The sequence below is a fragment of the Castor canadensis genome, chromosome 3 (assembly GCF_047511655.1).
Source record: "Castor canadensis chromosome 3, mCasCan1.hap1v2, whole genome shotgun sequence".
NCBI classification, from domain to species: Eukaryota; Metazoa; Chordata; class Mammalia; order Rodentia; family Castoridae; genus Castor; species Castor canadensis.
In genome coordinates, this window is record NC_133388.1 from 26,596,739 (window position 1) to 26,613,411 (window position 16,673).

At 36.8% G+C, this 16,673-nt stretch overlaps 1 protein-coding gene and 1 non-coding gene across 2 annotated transcripts in view; both read left to right on the forward strand.

The window, feature by feature from the left end:
- Window positions 1-279: 279 nt before the first annotated feature.
- The window catches only part of Gtf2a1 (general transcription factor IIA subunit 1), a 33,681-nt gene continuing 17,287 nt past the window's right edge, over window positions 280-16,673 (forward strand). The window contains exons 1-4 of the mRNA XM_020160128.2: window positions 280-711; window positions 4,725-4,826; window positions 11,896-12,100; window positions 14,047-14,111. Of these exons, the coding sequence (XP_020015717.1) occupies window positions 682-711; window positions 4,725-4,826; window positions 11,896-12,100; window positions 14,047-14,111 (402 nt within the window). The 5' untranslated portion in view covers window positions 280-681. The remainder of the gene's footprint in view (window positions 712-4,724; window positions 4,827-11,895; window positions 12,101-14,046; window positions 14,112-16,673) is intronic.
- LOC141421818 (small nucleolar RNA SNORA79) lies at window positions 13,375-13,518 on the forward strand. The gene has a single exon (XR_012446508.1). It is a non-coding gene; the product is annotated as a small nucleolar RNA SNORA79 (small nucleolar RNA).

The window sequence follows — 16,673 nt, forward strand, 5'->3', positions numbered from 1 at the left end:
GCGAGACTTAGCGAGGGAGGCGCTGGGCCGCCTTCCTTACTCTAGTCCTGGAGCTCCATCCGCCCAGTACTCTCCGCTGCGTGTGACGACGCGGCTCGCGGCGGCCTCCGCCCCGGCGCGCCTGCGCACGCGGCTCTCGCGGTGTCTCGCGCTCAGCCCCGCCCACCGCTGCCCCCGCCCTTTCCGCCCCTCCCTCCCCTCCGCCCTGTCTCTCGGCGGCAGCGGCGGCGGCGGTACGCGCAGCTTGTTGGCTCGCTATATAAAGGGGAGAAGCAGGCGGACCGGACGGCTGGGGCTGCAGCCGGTGGCGGCAGCGGCGGCGCGGGGAGCGGCGGCCGGTGGCCGGTGGTGGTTTCCCTCCTTGGCGCCTAGTGGGGAGCGGGCAACGCCCCCTCCCCCCCACCCCCGGGGACCCTTGAAGGGTTGTGACTTTTTTTTTCTTTTAAGAGGAGATTCTTGAGGTGTTTTTTTTTTTTTAAGCTCCAGAAGGAGTGCCCCCCCCCCTCCCATTCTCACCGCTTCTCCCCTGTGTACCTTCCGGATCTATTTTGTTTAAAATTTTTGCCCCAATCTTGCAGTGACCTGGGTCACCCTCCAGGTCTTTTTTTTTTTTTTTTTTCGTTTTGTTTTTAATCTTGTTTTCTCGGGGTTGCCACCCTCTTGTTTGTGTTGTGTGTGGAAATGGCGAACTCGGCAAATACAAACACCGTGGTAAGGACGTGGTTCGGTGGCCGGCGGGGGCTTCTTTCAGGCGGCAGCAACGGCCGAACCGGGCGGGGGCGGGGACGGCGGCGGCTCCGGGGGCCTCGACTTCCCCGCCGGCGCGACTGCCGCCGCTTCCCGCCTCGGGTGGACGGACGGACAGACGGCCGGGCGGTGGGGGGGGGGCGCCGAGGGCTCGCGGCGGCGGGAGGGCGGGGGAGCGGCGGGACCGGGGCCGGCGCGGGGCGGGCCGGGCCGCGCAGGCGGTTGGGCCCGGGCGGGCGCGCGGCCCCGGCCCTCGCCGCGGGAGCGAGGCCGGGCGGGAGGAAGGTCGCCGCCGCCGCCCCGTTGGGGGCTCGTCTGCGGGCGCTCGCCGAGGCTCCAGAGCGGCCGTGGAACAAAAGCCGTGCCCGGGGAGTTGGGCGAATTCCCCGAAAGGCAGTGGCTAACTTGGGGTTCACTTTGGGGACTGTCTCTGGCGGTTGTGCTTTGGAAATCTCTCACTGGGGCCATTTTATGCTTTTTACAAAAAGGACGAAGGTTGAAAAGCACTTATCTCGGTTCCTTCCGAAGGGGTAAAATGGCGAAGGGGAAGCCATACCCCCCCCAATCGTATCTCCGACTAGCAAAAGCACCAAAACAAACAAACAAAAAGCCTACTGTGGTCAAAAGTGTCCCCGCTTTCGCCTTGAAATTTGCCTACTTCTTCCTGCTGGTCCCTTTTTGGTTACTTGAGATCACGTAGGTTTGCAAAAAGCAGTCACATCAATAACCTTTTCAGTCCCCAACGCAATGCGATCACTCGCCCACCCGACTCAGTTATTTTTATTGTGACAATAAAAACACGTTTTCGCCCGGTCCCAAATGCTGCAGACAAGCCCGCGGCCGCCCGACCCCCGTACCGTTGACGACTCGGGTCGATCCATCATGGCTGCGGCCGCCTAGCCTGCATTTCAGCCCCTGAGCCTTGTGGTCCTCCTCCCTTTGGCTGCCCTGTTTATATAGAGCCATTGCCGCTCTCTAATATAGACTCTGCCAGGATGGGAAGGTGCTTTTCAGGCCTACGTCACCGCCTCTCCATTTAAACACCAGATCCGGCTTTAAATAGTGAGAGCTGCCGAGCGCGGGGCTGGGAGGTGCGTGCTCCCGAGCGAGAGGCGGGCGCGTGCGGATCGCTGCGCCGCGCGGGAGCTCACGCGGGGGTTCGGCTTCAGCACCCCAAGTTTTTGTTTTGCTGAAGCAGCAGCAGCAAGGATTTTCCTTCGTTAGAGGAAATATGCATGGGTTGCCGCACTTTATATTTTACTTTTTTAATTTCTTAAGATTTTAGATCAGATGTTCTGAGCATTTTTTTTTTTGGATTGGATGGTGTCTGTATTACTATTGGGATTTTTTTTTTTAATGCTTATTGTATATTAAATGTTAGCCGCAGAAGACTTGGGTTTGGTAGTATTTTGCTCATCAGGTATTCAGGAAATAGGATAGAAATACAGCTCCTAATATTTCATTGTGTCTCCCTGTAACATAACTTAGATAGAAAGCTTACCAAACCGATAATTGATTAAAGCTTCCACGGAGGATCTTATGTCCACGGTAGATTTGCGTGTAGGGGAACTGTGAGTAATGAGAGTGAAGGAGACTTAATAGTAATTAGGAAATTAGAAATTAAGAAATTTAAATTCTAAATAGGTAGTATTTTTACAGCATCGAAGATTTAGCATGTTATCGAGTATAAAATTAATTTTCCAACATTGCGCCAGACACCTGACACTTGAAAAGAACCTTCCAGTTCACCACTGATAATGCCGCTCATGCCCTCTAACTTACCAGTTTTAATGTTTGGAATATTTGGGGTTTTTTTCAGGTCAGGACAAACCAATATAATTGGTATTTAATAAAAGATAAAAAACTTTGGCTCATTTGAAGTTTAGAAATAAAATAATAATTTAGAAATTGCTTATTTCAATTTTTCCCTCATATTCCCACATACTTTTAAAAATAGTGTGAAGGCTTTTCAAACTGAACATTCTGCTAAATTATCTTTATGAACATACTTTGAAGTCTACACATTTCACTTCTTCCTTCAACCATAGTGCTTATGAATTAGTTAAGTGGTCAAGTTGTGGGTTCATTAAGACACAAAAGCAAAATCTTAAAGCATGATTATTAAGTTGGGAGTACCAGAAGAAAGCAGATATGTACCTGTAAATGAATCTTAAGCAAAAGGTTCTCTGTAACTGATTTCAGAAATGTCAAAACAATGTCTATAGGGTTACTGTGCTTCATGCCTGATATCATACCTACTCAGGAGGCAGAGATGAGGAGAATTGGAGTTTGAAGCCAGCTTGGGCAAATAGTTTGTGAGACCCTATCTGGAAAAATACCCAACCAAAAAAGGGCTGGCAGAGTGATTCAAGTGGCAGAGAACCTGCCTAGCAAACATGGGGCCCTGAGTTCAGACCCCAGTACCGTTACAAAATAAAACGTCTAGTTTGCTGGAGAAATAATGTCTTTAGTTTGAGATTCATCCTACCAATTTAAAGTTACATTGCCTACATACAATGCCTTGAGGAGTCATTATTGGTAGAAAACACTTCATATATGTACTTTTGTAATTCAGTAAGTTGTGGGAAAGATGGTATCCCTATAGTCACTTAAGGAGAGAATATACAAAATCAGAATGTTAACATGAGAAAATGCAGAGATGTACATTTTACAGGTTAATAACGTTCACAGAAGAAGATTAGGTTGATAAAAAAAGATGAGTGAGTGGAACAGTAAGGATGACAACCTAGATATTTGAGTTGTTCTGGTTGTAATGAAAAGGAATGAATAGTTTTTGGTGGTTGAGGTAACTTCTGACAAACTGGTATTTTTCTTAGAGGTTTCCTTGTGGTAACAGTATGCTGATAGATGTTAATGAAGCATTTATTTCTGTTTGAGGTTTGCTTATGAAAACAAACCCTTGGTTTTATTGGCTAGTTAGTAACTAACTTTAAGACAGGTTTAAAAATGACAAAGCATTAAAAAAAAAGTTTGTAAACACTAACTCTGGGATACTGAATAAAACTTATAAGGAGTCAGCCCTAGTTTTCATCTGACCTGCAAACTTCCTTTTGTTTTAACAGGTTAAAAAAAGTATGTGGGTTAAGCTAATTGTTCTAATTCCCTCCTTTTGGTTTAAAAAAAACAAAAACCAAATTTAAAGTGCTTTCATATCTATTGTTATACACATTTTATTCTGGACCATTTAGAAGCCAGCTCCTTCACTCCTCTACCATATCTCCAATACCAATAGTAATAATTAATTAATAAAATGACCATACAAAGGTGTTCAGTCCCTTAGCATCACTTGGGCAGGAATAGAGAGGTCATTGGAAAGGGATCATTATCCCTCTGGGATCTTGAAACCTGTAAGTGTGTGTATATGAACAGTTTAATGATATAGCTTAGACTATAACTTAGGTCACAAAAAAGAGAAGTGAAATGATTTTTATGCTTGAATATTTACTATTACCAGGCAGTTGACTGTGGGACATAAGGTTCTCCAAACTCTTAATACCTATGGCAAGGTTATGAGCTACAACAGGGATTAAACTAAGCATGAAATAATAGGAACTGGATATATATAGTTAGAAAGCTATTATTAAACAAAACTAGGTATTTTGACTACAACATAGGAATTCGTAACTGGAAATTTTATAAACCTTGTATGCTTAATACTGAAATATGTAGTCATCAAATACAGTTTAACAAAGGCAAATGATTTTTATTAGGATGGCTGTATCTTTAAATTTTTACAACTTTTTGTATTTTGGGGGGAAAGTAGTGGGGTTTGAATTCAGAGCCTCATGGTTGCAGGCAGGTACTCTACAACTTGAACCACATCCCCAGCCCTCAAGTCTTAAAAGTTTTAGAGAGTTGGCAAATTGTTGTGTTTTTAATTTGTTTGAATTTCTGAAAGCCTATTATACATTTTAACCAGTTGAAAACAATATCAAGAGTTTTATTTTCCTTTAAAGCCTAAATTATATAGATCTGTGATTGAAGATGTTATTAATGATGTGAGAGACATCTTTCTGGATGATGGAGTGGATGAACAAGTCCTGATGGAGCTAAAAACTGTGAGTTTGTCTTTCTCCTTTTTAAAATACTTTCTACCCCCAAACATTCTCATTAGCCAATAATGAATTTACAATTGTTTGTAAGATGAATGTTTGACTTTTTTTAATGTAGTAGCTTTAGAAAATATTTAGCAAAATGTGTACCTGTTTAGCAGTATCTATTATTACTGGATAACTAATAGTCTCCAGTTTTTACTTGACAAGCCTGTAAACTTTTAAAAATCTTTCTTAATGGTCTTAAGTACCCATATTCTAAAATTTGTTAAGTTGTAGGGATCAATTGGGTACTTGATAAAAGAATTTTAGGTTCTTAAGTCATACCCTTTTTTATTTTATTTTATTTTTTTTGTGGTATTGGAGTTTGATTTCACGGCTTCGTGCTTGGTAGACAGGTGCTCTAGCACTTGAGCCACACCTCTGGGCAATGTTCTTATTTCTAAATAAATTAGTAAATATTTTTTCAGATCCTTCTTGTTATTTCTGTTGCTATAATTCACAAGCACAAACGCTCTTCTAGGTCTTCTTTTGAAAATAAATAAAGGGTCCTGAGATCAAAAGGTTAGTAGTACTGGCTTAGAAATTGTATATTGAGCTCCTTCAGAGCTATTTATGAGTTAACAGTCACAATTAATAAAATGCTAAAGAAATTTGTGATCTTATTTATCCATTCTGCAAAGATGTGGAAGCTGGAATCCAGCATCTCATTATTTTAAATGAAAGAAGTCTCTCCTTTATTGTGGTGAAGAAATGTATTTGTCTTAGTGTGTTTAAGCATCTGTGGACCACTACGCCATTCAATAAAAATCTGCAGGACTGGAGGTGTGTCTCAAGCGGTAGAACACCTGCCTAGAAAGTGTGAAGCCCTGAGTTCAAACTCCATTATGACCAAAAACAAGTTCACAGGTGAATCTGTGTGAGGAAAGAAAAAAGTGTAAGCTTTAGTGAGATGGGGGAATACCCTGAGAGAAGCACAAGGGTTATTTGTAGAGAATAAGTGTCTAAAAAATTTAAGCGTAAGGTTGCGTACTATGAGGCATAAGTTAGAAGAGCAATATAAACTGCTCAAGCAGCATGAAGTGTCTCAGGGATATTAATAATAAGAGAATAAACTTATTTGATTATTTAGTGTAGTGGAGGGAGCGCTTTATAATTTTTTGCACTCACACGGTGCTTGTAGTTTTGCGACATCATGTAGAAGATTTAACATCTGTAGGTGTAGAAAATCAATCCTAAACACTTTTTAAAGTAATTTGCTGTAGGTCAAAGTAGTGGTCAGTGTAGGTTATTTTTTTGTCTTTCTTGTTTTGCACAATGAAAATCTGGAGAATTGATTGTTTCTACTGGTCCTGATAGATACATGAAATTCTATCCAAGAAAATTAGTTATCTTTGAAAAATCAGGTATCTCCACTTGCATTTTTATTACATTTGACTTTTTAAGTATACATTGATGTCGTATAGGTCATATAGTAATATTTTGTTTAATGGTTAGTTTAACTTTGAGTGGCCAGCTTCTACCACAATACCTGGCATATGCAGTTGACACTCAGTAAATATTTTGCTGAATGGGTTAAGAACAAAAGTGGCTCCAGAATCTTAACTGAACAAAATATTTTTGTTGTATTTAAATGGGGCATACTCTGATCCTGGGTTGTAATAGGAGTTAAAAATAAAACTGTTACACTAAAATAAGTTTACTTTAATTCTTTGCACTAAATTTCTTCAGGTTCTCATTAGAATCTCTAGAATGTGTCCTAGATTTAACAGTTGGACACTCAGTACTTCCTAATCCAACTGTCTGCAGTGGTAGCCATGTTCTATACCTATGTTCTCCATTATGGTAGTTATTAGCCACATATGGCTACTGAGCACTTGAAATGTGATCAGGGGAACTGAAGAATTGACATTAGTTTTAGTTAATTTAAACTTAAATTACCACATGTGACTTATGACCACCATATTGGACTGTGCAGATTTAGACATTCTTACTAATAAAACTAACATTAATTTTATATTTTATAATCTATAAAAAACTGTCACTTAATAGCCCATCTCCCCCACCCACCCACCTGTTTTTTGGCCATTTCACAAACTTTTATCAAAAGTTTGCATAAGGCTGTAAAGAACCGAGTGGTGAATTAGATTGTGAATTAAGATACATTGAAAGAATGCATGTAATTTGAGTTCACTAGATACTGTAGAAGAAGTGATGGTAAAATATTTAGCCCAATTACTGAGGTTACTTCATGAACTGCTCTGGGCCTACTTTAATGTATGAACTGTGGGAGACAGAGAAGACATTAAGTACAGGTCTGTCAGTAAATTCATACTTAAATGTAGTATGTTTTGGATTGGTAAGTGACTTGCATGAGAATGACACTCAGAAATTCTCTTCAAAGTGAATGATAAAATCGTCCTAATTTCTAGGATCATCATACCTACCCATATCCAAAAAGCAAGTACCATGTGACATATAAAATATGGTCCCTTTTTTAAAATAAAATGAGTAAAGTTTCCTCAGTTGAAAACAAATCTAAAAATTCAGTTTATCTGCCTTTTGTTCAGGTTTCTCAACCTTGGCATTATTGACATTTTATATTGGTTAATGGTTGCAGGGGCTATGCTGTTCATTGTAGAATCTTAGTAGTGTAACTGACTTCTGCCCACTAGATGCCAGTAGTACCCTTTCCTTGTGATCAGAAATGTCTCCAGACATTGCCAGATCTGCTTAAGAAAGGGGGAGGGAGCAAAATATCCCCCAAGATAAGAACCACTATTCTAAATGTACTCTGTAGATATGTGATATACTATGTATAAATTCCTGGACCATATATTGAATAATCTACTTTCCACTTCATGTGCTCTTGAGAAAGTTGGGTGTCCTAACATTTCTTTGGAGCTCTGAAATGGAATTAAGTCATGTATCTTACTCAGAAGCCAGAAGTTTTGTGAAGAAAATAGAAGAATTTTTTAGAATTTCTAGTGTGACATACTGCCAGGGAACAGTATGTTCACATTTTATAAACTAGAAGGTAAACTCAGACATACTTTGATAAGGACATTTAGCTAGTAAGCGGAAGGGATGTGAATCTAAGCCTTTGATCTCCTGTGACATACACGACACTAAACTGGTAAGAGGGAAGGTATAAGAGTTATGTCTGGATGTTGGGTTGGTGAGACAGATCTTAGAGACATTTAAGTGCTCTGAGAACAGTATTGTTGAGAGAGTAGGAACTTGGATTAGAGCTGGGAATTATGGTGAGACAAGTGAGGAACAAAACTGAGACACTGGAGTTTAGACCCTCTAGATTATGTTCTAGTTCTGCCTGCCATTTGGTGTGATCGTCAATAAATTGCCTTAATTCTTGCCATCAGGTTCTTTTACTGCACAAAAGGAGATAGTAGTATCTATTATATAATTTTTGTAAAAACTGAGTCCACATGCTAACTCCTTAGAAAGTACATATAACTCAGTACATTTTAGCTATTAAAATGTCTAGTTAACATGTATGTAAGTGCAGATCTCATTCATTTTGGGAATAGAGGACGAATTTTCATGTGAATTTTAGAAACCTAGGCAAAGATTGCTGATGTAGGACTGCGAGAAATAATTCCTACTTGTTAGGGAAGAGTTGAGTACTGTAAAAGTGAGGAGAAAAAAGGGTCGTTCAATCCTATTTTCCAAGCAAAATAAATAGATAACAGTTCAGTATGCCTGGTTATCTTCAGTATTAATAGTATGATTACTATTGCCCAAACTGTTACATTGTTTATTTTGACAACTGATATTTGAAACATTGCATGTTTTGGTAAAATTAAAATTACATAAAAATGAAATTGCAGAGAAACTGTAAACTTCATGTTGTAAACTTAATAGTTGGTACTTGTATACTACTATTTTTATATTTCCTTCATTACCTAGAACAGTATAATGGTGCCTGCTAAATACTGATTCTCAGTAAACTATCCCAACAAAGCTTTGGAAATGTGTGGGGCCATGTTTGTGAGAATTGCCTTGCCTAAAATGTCAATAGCATTCTTACAGAGAAATACTATTCTAGTAAACAGTATTTTGTTTTTTCCACTTTTTCTTTGAATTTAATATTAAATGACTGTTAAATTCTTAGTTTTGTGTTAGATTCTGAGTAAGACAGTCTACCCTGAAGGAATTCATACTTAGTGTAATAAGTGTAAAAATAGAAACTTCTCTAAAAAGCACACGCAGTAAGTGACTACTTTGAAGGTATATGATTTTGACATTTGCCTTGTTTTAGGAATTGTAAGGGAAGACTGCTGATCATAAGGAACAGTCTTAAGTTATGTATACTCTATTCTGGGAACTGCAAGCGGTTGAGTACTGTTAGAAAATAGAGTGCAAATTGTAGCAGTTGGCATATGGTAACATATGCTACACTAAAGAGTTTGGCCTTTAAAGTGAAAAGGATCATCTGAGAAACTAGTTAAAATGCAGGTTTTAGGGCTTCTGCTCCAGAGTCTGACTTAATGAGAGTGTAGAATGGGACTCAGGAATCTGGTTTTGTAAATTTAGTAGTCCTCACTTAACCACAGTTTCACTTTTCAAGGTTTCACTTACCCAGTCAGCTACAGTCAAAAACATTAAGTGGAAAATTCCAGAAATAAACAATAGTAAGTTTTAAATTATGTGCCTTTCTGAGTGATGAAATCTCTTGCCAGCCAGCTCCACAGTGTCTGGGATGTGAGTCATCTTTCTCCAGCTTATCCTCACTATATATGCCACTTACCCATTAATCACTTGGTAACCATCTCAATTATCAGATTACCTGTCACAGTATGACAGTGTTTATATTCAAGTAACCCTTATGTCGTACCTGCTATGTCATAGGCCTATGTTATTCACCTCTGTTTATTTCATTATGTAGGCATTGTATTATATCATAACAAGAATAAGAGGTAGTATAGTACAATAACATTTTGAAAGACCACATTCAGCAACTTTTGTTACAATGTATATTATAACTTTTCTATTTTGTTTTTCTAATGTCTTACTGTGCAAAATTTATAAATTAAACTTTTTTATCATAGGTATGTATGTATAGGAAGAAATGTTTGAGTTCAGTATGGTTTTTAACATCCTTTGTGAGTCTTAGAACATATCTCCCAAGTATATGGGATATTTTCTCTATTTCAGATTGTAGGATATATATCTATAGATTAAAACTTGTTTCTGGTCCAGTTTTTAAGTTGAAGATAAATTTATAAACTTTAGAAAATTCAAAATAGAGGAAAAAATACAAACTTCTTAAAGAAGACCCTCAAGAAATAATAGTGTTTAACATTTTGATTAAATATACACTTGTGTATGTGTACATGTGTATAATTGAAACAAAATCTGCAAAACATTTCTTACTCTGCATTTTCTTTTCAGTTTGATTTCACTTATAAAAACATCTAAGTTGACTTTTTATGACCCCAGTAATGGGTTGCAGTCCTTAGTTTGAAAAGCATTGGTTTAGACTTTACTATTCTCACTTTAGCAAGCATCAGAATAACCTGGACACTTTGCTAGAATAGCTTGTTGGCTTCTCCTCCAGAGTATCTAATAGGGTGGGTCTAAGACAGGACCTAAGAATTAGTATTTTAACAAATTCTTGGGTGATACTGATGTTGTTAGCTTTGGAACCACATTTTAAGGATTGCTGATTTATAGAGATCAGATTGGAAAGACAAGTTTCCACTGGTTGGAGGACAAGGATTTTTGTTAAGTTTGTTCACTGTCTCTTCTTAATGCCTATAATAATGTGTGGCATATAGGAGACAATCTATAATTACTTGTACAGTACTTGTCTTGATGCAGGAAGCTCAGAGGGGTGATAGAGTATTCGAGAACCTAACTATAAATAGTACCTTAATCATAATGTGTTTTATTTGCCATGCAAAGATGTGCCAAGATCTTTACCAAGATGAACTGGACACAGTTCGGACTCTTAGAAAGTAGTACTTTGTTGCCACAAGAAGAAAATAGCTATTTTTAATTTGGGATTTATTAGCCATAGGTAAGTTTAGAAATAATCTGATTCAGGTTCCCTCTTTTTAGATAAGGACAATGCCTAAGAAAGATAAATTACTTGGCTTCATTAATGACTAACCTAGGATTGACTGGTTTCCTGACTTTTTAGATATAATGCTCTGTTTTGCAGTTAACACCACCACTAGCAATAATAATAACAGCTTTTGTTAATCTTTGTTATTGCCATTGGTGGTATTAATTGAAAACACTCTGGTATGTGTTTTACATGGATATATTATTTAGTTCTCAACAACCAGGGGCACATATTGTTATTATCTCTAGTATAGATGTTAGGTATTTATAAATATGGGGCTTGCTAGGGAGATGGTTTCACTGCAAAGTTGACTGTTAGGTTACTTTTTTTTCGGTAAACTGTAAAAGGTGCTAGAGATTGTTGCTAGCATGTAGCTATAAATCTAGAATGTCTAGAATAGGGAAGGAGATAATAAAAAAAAATGTCTTTAAATATGGCAAGGGGAGCATAACATACTAAAGGATTTGTTAGAGCTCTCAGGTGAGTGAGGCAGTGTCCTCCCCAAGAGCAGATCCTGAAGGAGAAAAACAAAATATTCATAGATCCTTGTGTGCAAAATGACCAAATTGTTTCATTTGCAGCTTTTTGGGGGGTAATTTCTTAAAGGGTCAAGGCTCTAGTTTAGAAATGGTTTCGATGATTAAAAAAAGATAATCTTTGATTACCAAAAAAAGTTTCTTAGGTGAAACTCTTTGCTAAATAATATCTGCAATTAAGGAATTACTGTAGAAAGTTTGTTGGAGATATTAAAAAGAAAGGAAGAAAATATTTTTCAGTACTCTACAAAGTGACAAAGATGGGGTTTGGTTCGTTAGAGATTTTTTTCTCATTATTTATACTTGGGTAGAAATTAAAGATTGGTTTATTTTTTGTGGCTAGATCAGTTTTTAAAGTGGAAGACATTTATAAACAGCTGATAAATATTTTGCTCAGATCTCAGTTATTTTCTGATTTTCACTAAGAGATCCTTAATGTTCTTTGCTTTAGTTATGGGAGAATAAACTAATGCAGTCTAGGGCTGTAGATGGATTTCATTCAGAAGAGCAGCAACTTTTATTGCAAGTTCAACAGCAGCATCAACCCCAGCAGCAGCAGCATCACCACCATCACCACCATCAGCAAGCTCAACCTCAGCAGACTGTACCTCAGCAAGCACAGACCCAGCAGGTCCTTATTCCAGCATCACAGCAAGGTGAGATAGGATTTGTTTTTCCTACTGTGGCTTTTTAATTAAATTTGTCTTTTGAAGTTTCCAAAGAAGAAAATGAACTGGAGATACAGCTCAAGCAGTAGAGTGCCTGCCTGGCAAGCTTGGTGAAGTCCTGTGTTCAAATCCCAATATTGCTATAAAAAAAAAAAAAGTACTGTGAGTTTCTTGAATGTTCTTTTTAAGAGGTACTTGGTAAATCTTAAAAAACTATAAAACTGTGTTGCTATTTTTTCTTTTCCCCCTCTACAGGCTGAGCTTGTGTGTGTATTCATACAAATATATATAAGTGTGTGAATTTATTAAAAAATGTGAAACCTATTTGTATAGCAATGACAGATAATTCCCTAAATGAAAACCTTAGATTCTATTTAAGGAAGTTGTGTTATTTTCTTTTGAGAAGGCTATTACGCTGGTGAATTTCCTGCAGTAGGTTAGCTCTATAGAGATGTATTTACTAAGGGCTTCATTATTTTATGTATAAAATAATTGCCCACTCTCCTTATGAAACATGTTTCTTCAAGGACATGTTTGGTTTTCCTTCTTATTCAGTAAGATGTTGAAGGAATTTTGTAATTTTGCTTAGGCAGTCTGAAAACTCAATCCCAAAGTTGTTTATGTAAATCTAAATTGACAAAGTAGATGTCTTTTAAGAAAAGAGTGGATTTATAACATAGTTTAATTTATATTACTTGGCTTAAAAATAAGAAAAAGCATATTTATAGATTATGCACAGTACTTTGCAATATGGAAGTCATTTTATAGCTCTGATTTCATTACCAGCTTGTAGGGATTTGTGAAATAGCTCTTAGCTCCATTTTACAGATGAGAAAAATCTGGGCCCTTGGAAAGGCTGAGAATCTTAATCCATTACATGTAGCAAGTGTTTTTTTCTCATGACAAGCATCTGTTCAGTTAAAAAATTTCCTGAGTGTTCTAATTCAGTGAGCTTGATTGGTACTGGAGAGGAATGTAAAGATAAAAAAGTTCATTTTAAAGTAATAATTTAGGTGCCCATTTGTCTCATTCAAGCAAAAAAGACAAAAAACTAATAGTGATACTTGGTAGAAACGGAATATTTGAGTTACTATTTATGACTAAATAAGACTTTCAATATCTGATTTTTGGCTGTACTGGGATTTGAACTCAGTGCCTCACACTTTCTAGGCAGGTGCTCTTACCACTTGAGCCACTCCACCAGCTTAATACCTGATTTTAAATCTGTACCTTTTATGAAATCATTGTATCTTTTTCCTCTTTGATGACTGTTCCTCCTATTGCCTTTAGTCCTGGCACTAGGATTTTAAGTCATCATAAATTAAAATTTGATTTTCTTCACTCAGAGAATATTAGGATAATGGGATTATCTGTGTATTCTCTGAAATTTGCGGAATCAGACAATTCTTTTTAAGTAACATTGCCAGTATTTTTGAATTGTATTTTTTAAACAGTTGATGAAAGAAACACAACAGTGGTTGGGGGAAAAGGACTACAGATAAATAAAAAATTAGTTGTTTAACTTTTTGAGTTTACTTTTATATCGATAAAACAGTTAATTCTGAGTTAGTAAGGCAAGATTAAATTAAGTTTGAAGAATTCCAGCTTATTTAAGAATGTAGAGAAATGTGTATGTGTAGTTGTTAGGTATCTCATCAATTTGTGTTCCTAAATTCACTTAAGTGAATTGCTTAATTCTTAAGTATTGTCATTTAAATATATTTTTACTGTTTTCCAGTATAGGGTGGGTATATAACAGCTCTTGTTTTCCATACAAATTTAAAACCTCTGAGACATCAAATGGTTGAGAGTATTTGAATGCAGAAAATATGAAAAAAGCATTCAGCATTATATAACATTCTTGTAACTATGAAATAGCCTCATGATGCCTTGTTTCAATGTGTGTGTGTGTGTGTGTGTTTGTTTTCCTGTAGGTACAACACCACAAGTTATTGTTCCTGATTCTAAGCTGATACAACATATGAATGCATCAAGCATGGTAAGACTGGCTTTCTTTATTCTAATCCAATTGTTATTATGTGTAAGTATGTTGTATATTAACAACTTGAAGACAATTGAAGACTTGAGTAAAAAAAGCTGGTTTTGGGGGGTTTTTTTTGTCTTTTTTTTTTAGTTTGCTGACTATTGCATTTTGCAACAAATTTAAGTTTTAGCTAGTAGTTAGATATTGAGATCATAAAATCATGCAGTTTTCTTTTTTAAAAAATACGAAAAGGATGATGCTTTGTGGGAACTACTTCATCCCCAGTTGTTATGCCACATACAGTTCTATTTCAGATCTGTTAATTGTAAGAGATCAGGAATGCTAAGAGATGTAAACATTTTAAAAATGAAAATGGAACTATTTGGAGTGTTCAAGATAACATTCAAAACTCTTTGCTCTGACTCCATAATGTAGTCTTAAGTTTTATTATAATCTGTAAATTGATATTTGGGAGACTGAAATGGGAAGGATCATGGTTTGAGGAGAGTGTGGGCAAATACCCTGAGCAAAAATTGACGGGAGGTGTGGCTCAAGTGGTAGAGCACCTGCTTTGTGAGCACAGAGCCCTGAGTTTAAACCCTCGTCACACACACACACACACACACACACACACACACACACACACACACCCCACCCCCGTTGATTTACATTTGAATTTGGTATTTCTGAAGCATAATCACTGACCTTACAAGTCCTCAAGCTTTCAAATTATTCTTAGGGTAGATACTCATGTCAGATGTAATATAGTGTATAAGTTTAAAATTGAAAGAACCTCTTCAGATTCTTAGAAATCTTTTTTTTTTTTTTCTTGCATATTGGGGTTGAACTCAGGGCCTCACACTTGCTAAGCAAGCGCTGCTACTTGAGCTACTACCCCAGCCCTTTGCCTGTATCTTTTAAGTCTTACAGAGAAAACATTAAAACTCAATCTGCTTAGAGAGGTTGCTTAGTAGTTTCTCACAAATAGCTTTAAAAAATTTTATTTTTAAAAATATGTAGACTTAAATCCTAGGGTGGTGTCTCAGCTCTGACATTTTCATTCTTAAATTGTGCCAGAATTTTTATTTAAATGTAAAAGCCATTATTTGTAAAATAATCTCTTAGCTCTGTAAGAAGTGCTAGCATCGAAATGTGTTTCTTTAAAACAAAAGGCATATTTTTAAAAAATCATTTTGATTTGTGAGTGTTAGTGAACCACCAGAGCTCACTTGTGATTTATAAGCCAAACAGACAAATGGCTTTCTCTTATACATTTACCATCTTCATAAATACATACCTTGGGGGATAGTAAAAATTGGAAAATTTTTTTGGAGGAGATAAAAACAATTTTATTGTCTATTATTGTTATAAAAAAAGCTTAGAGTAGATTTATACAGAAAAAAACTCAGTAGTAAATGAGAACATAAGAAATTGGATTTTTTTAATTCACAAATATAAGGGATCTCTATTTGTACTTTCAGTTCAGGTTATTAGTTTTGCATGAAATTCACAATACTCAGCTCCTCACAAGAATCTTTATTATTCACAAATTTTCCATTTTAAGTTTAAAGAAACAAACTTTCGCAGAATCAGCTAGAATAGGCTCTTCTAATTTTGAAGGGTCTTAAATGTTATAGGAGAGAATTTTAAATTAATTAATATTTTGTTTAAAGACACTGGGGTAAAATCAGTGGTCCTTTTTTTCTTACTGGTTAGGTCTTTTGATACTAAAGAACACATGTACTTAAACAGAAACTTCAACCAATAAAATACATTAGTATTTCCCCACTCTAGTTCTGATTGTTCTCCTGGCTTTGTGTGTCTTATAAATGAACACACTGAAACTGGAAAGTTGGGTAATTTCATTAAAATGAAGAATAGCGAGAATATAATATTAGACAAATGGTTACTTCAGGAAACGTATAGTAAACCAATTTTCAGGTTCTCTTTATGAAGTTATTGGTGGTCTAATGCATTCATGTTTGAGCTATTTCATAAAATACAAGAAGAAATTTTCAATAGTCATTAAATGAATGGTGATTTGTTGTGGTACATTACTCAACAAATATTTATTGGTCAACTTGAATATGTAGAAAGTGTACAGGTGGTTATTGTCTTGTGTATGCTGTATAGAAGTAATTGTGCTAGTTTACTGATAGATGAAGATCTGTTTTCTTATAACAGATGAATTATAGGTGCTTAATATTTCTAACTACTTCTTAATGGTAACTGGTTGGATATATTCCTTAAACTTAGGTTACGTTTTATTTGCTCATATAGACAAGATTTATTTTAATTGGGTTGTTGGATATACAACTTAAAGATGGATGAACTTGTTGGCTTATGGTTGGATTCTGGATCAATTCTGGGAATTTTAGACTCAAGATACAGAAAATACTTAGGTTTTAATACAAGTGTTAATACCAAACCTTTTTTCCTCAGAAAACTGTATATAGAGCCCAAACTAGATAGTAGTTGTGTTATTGACCAGTATAGTATAGTTTTCAAGTTTTACTTACTTCTCTGGCATTAGCATCTCTAAAGCATTTATGTATTTATTTCTCTAAGATTACTCAA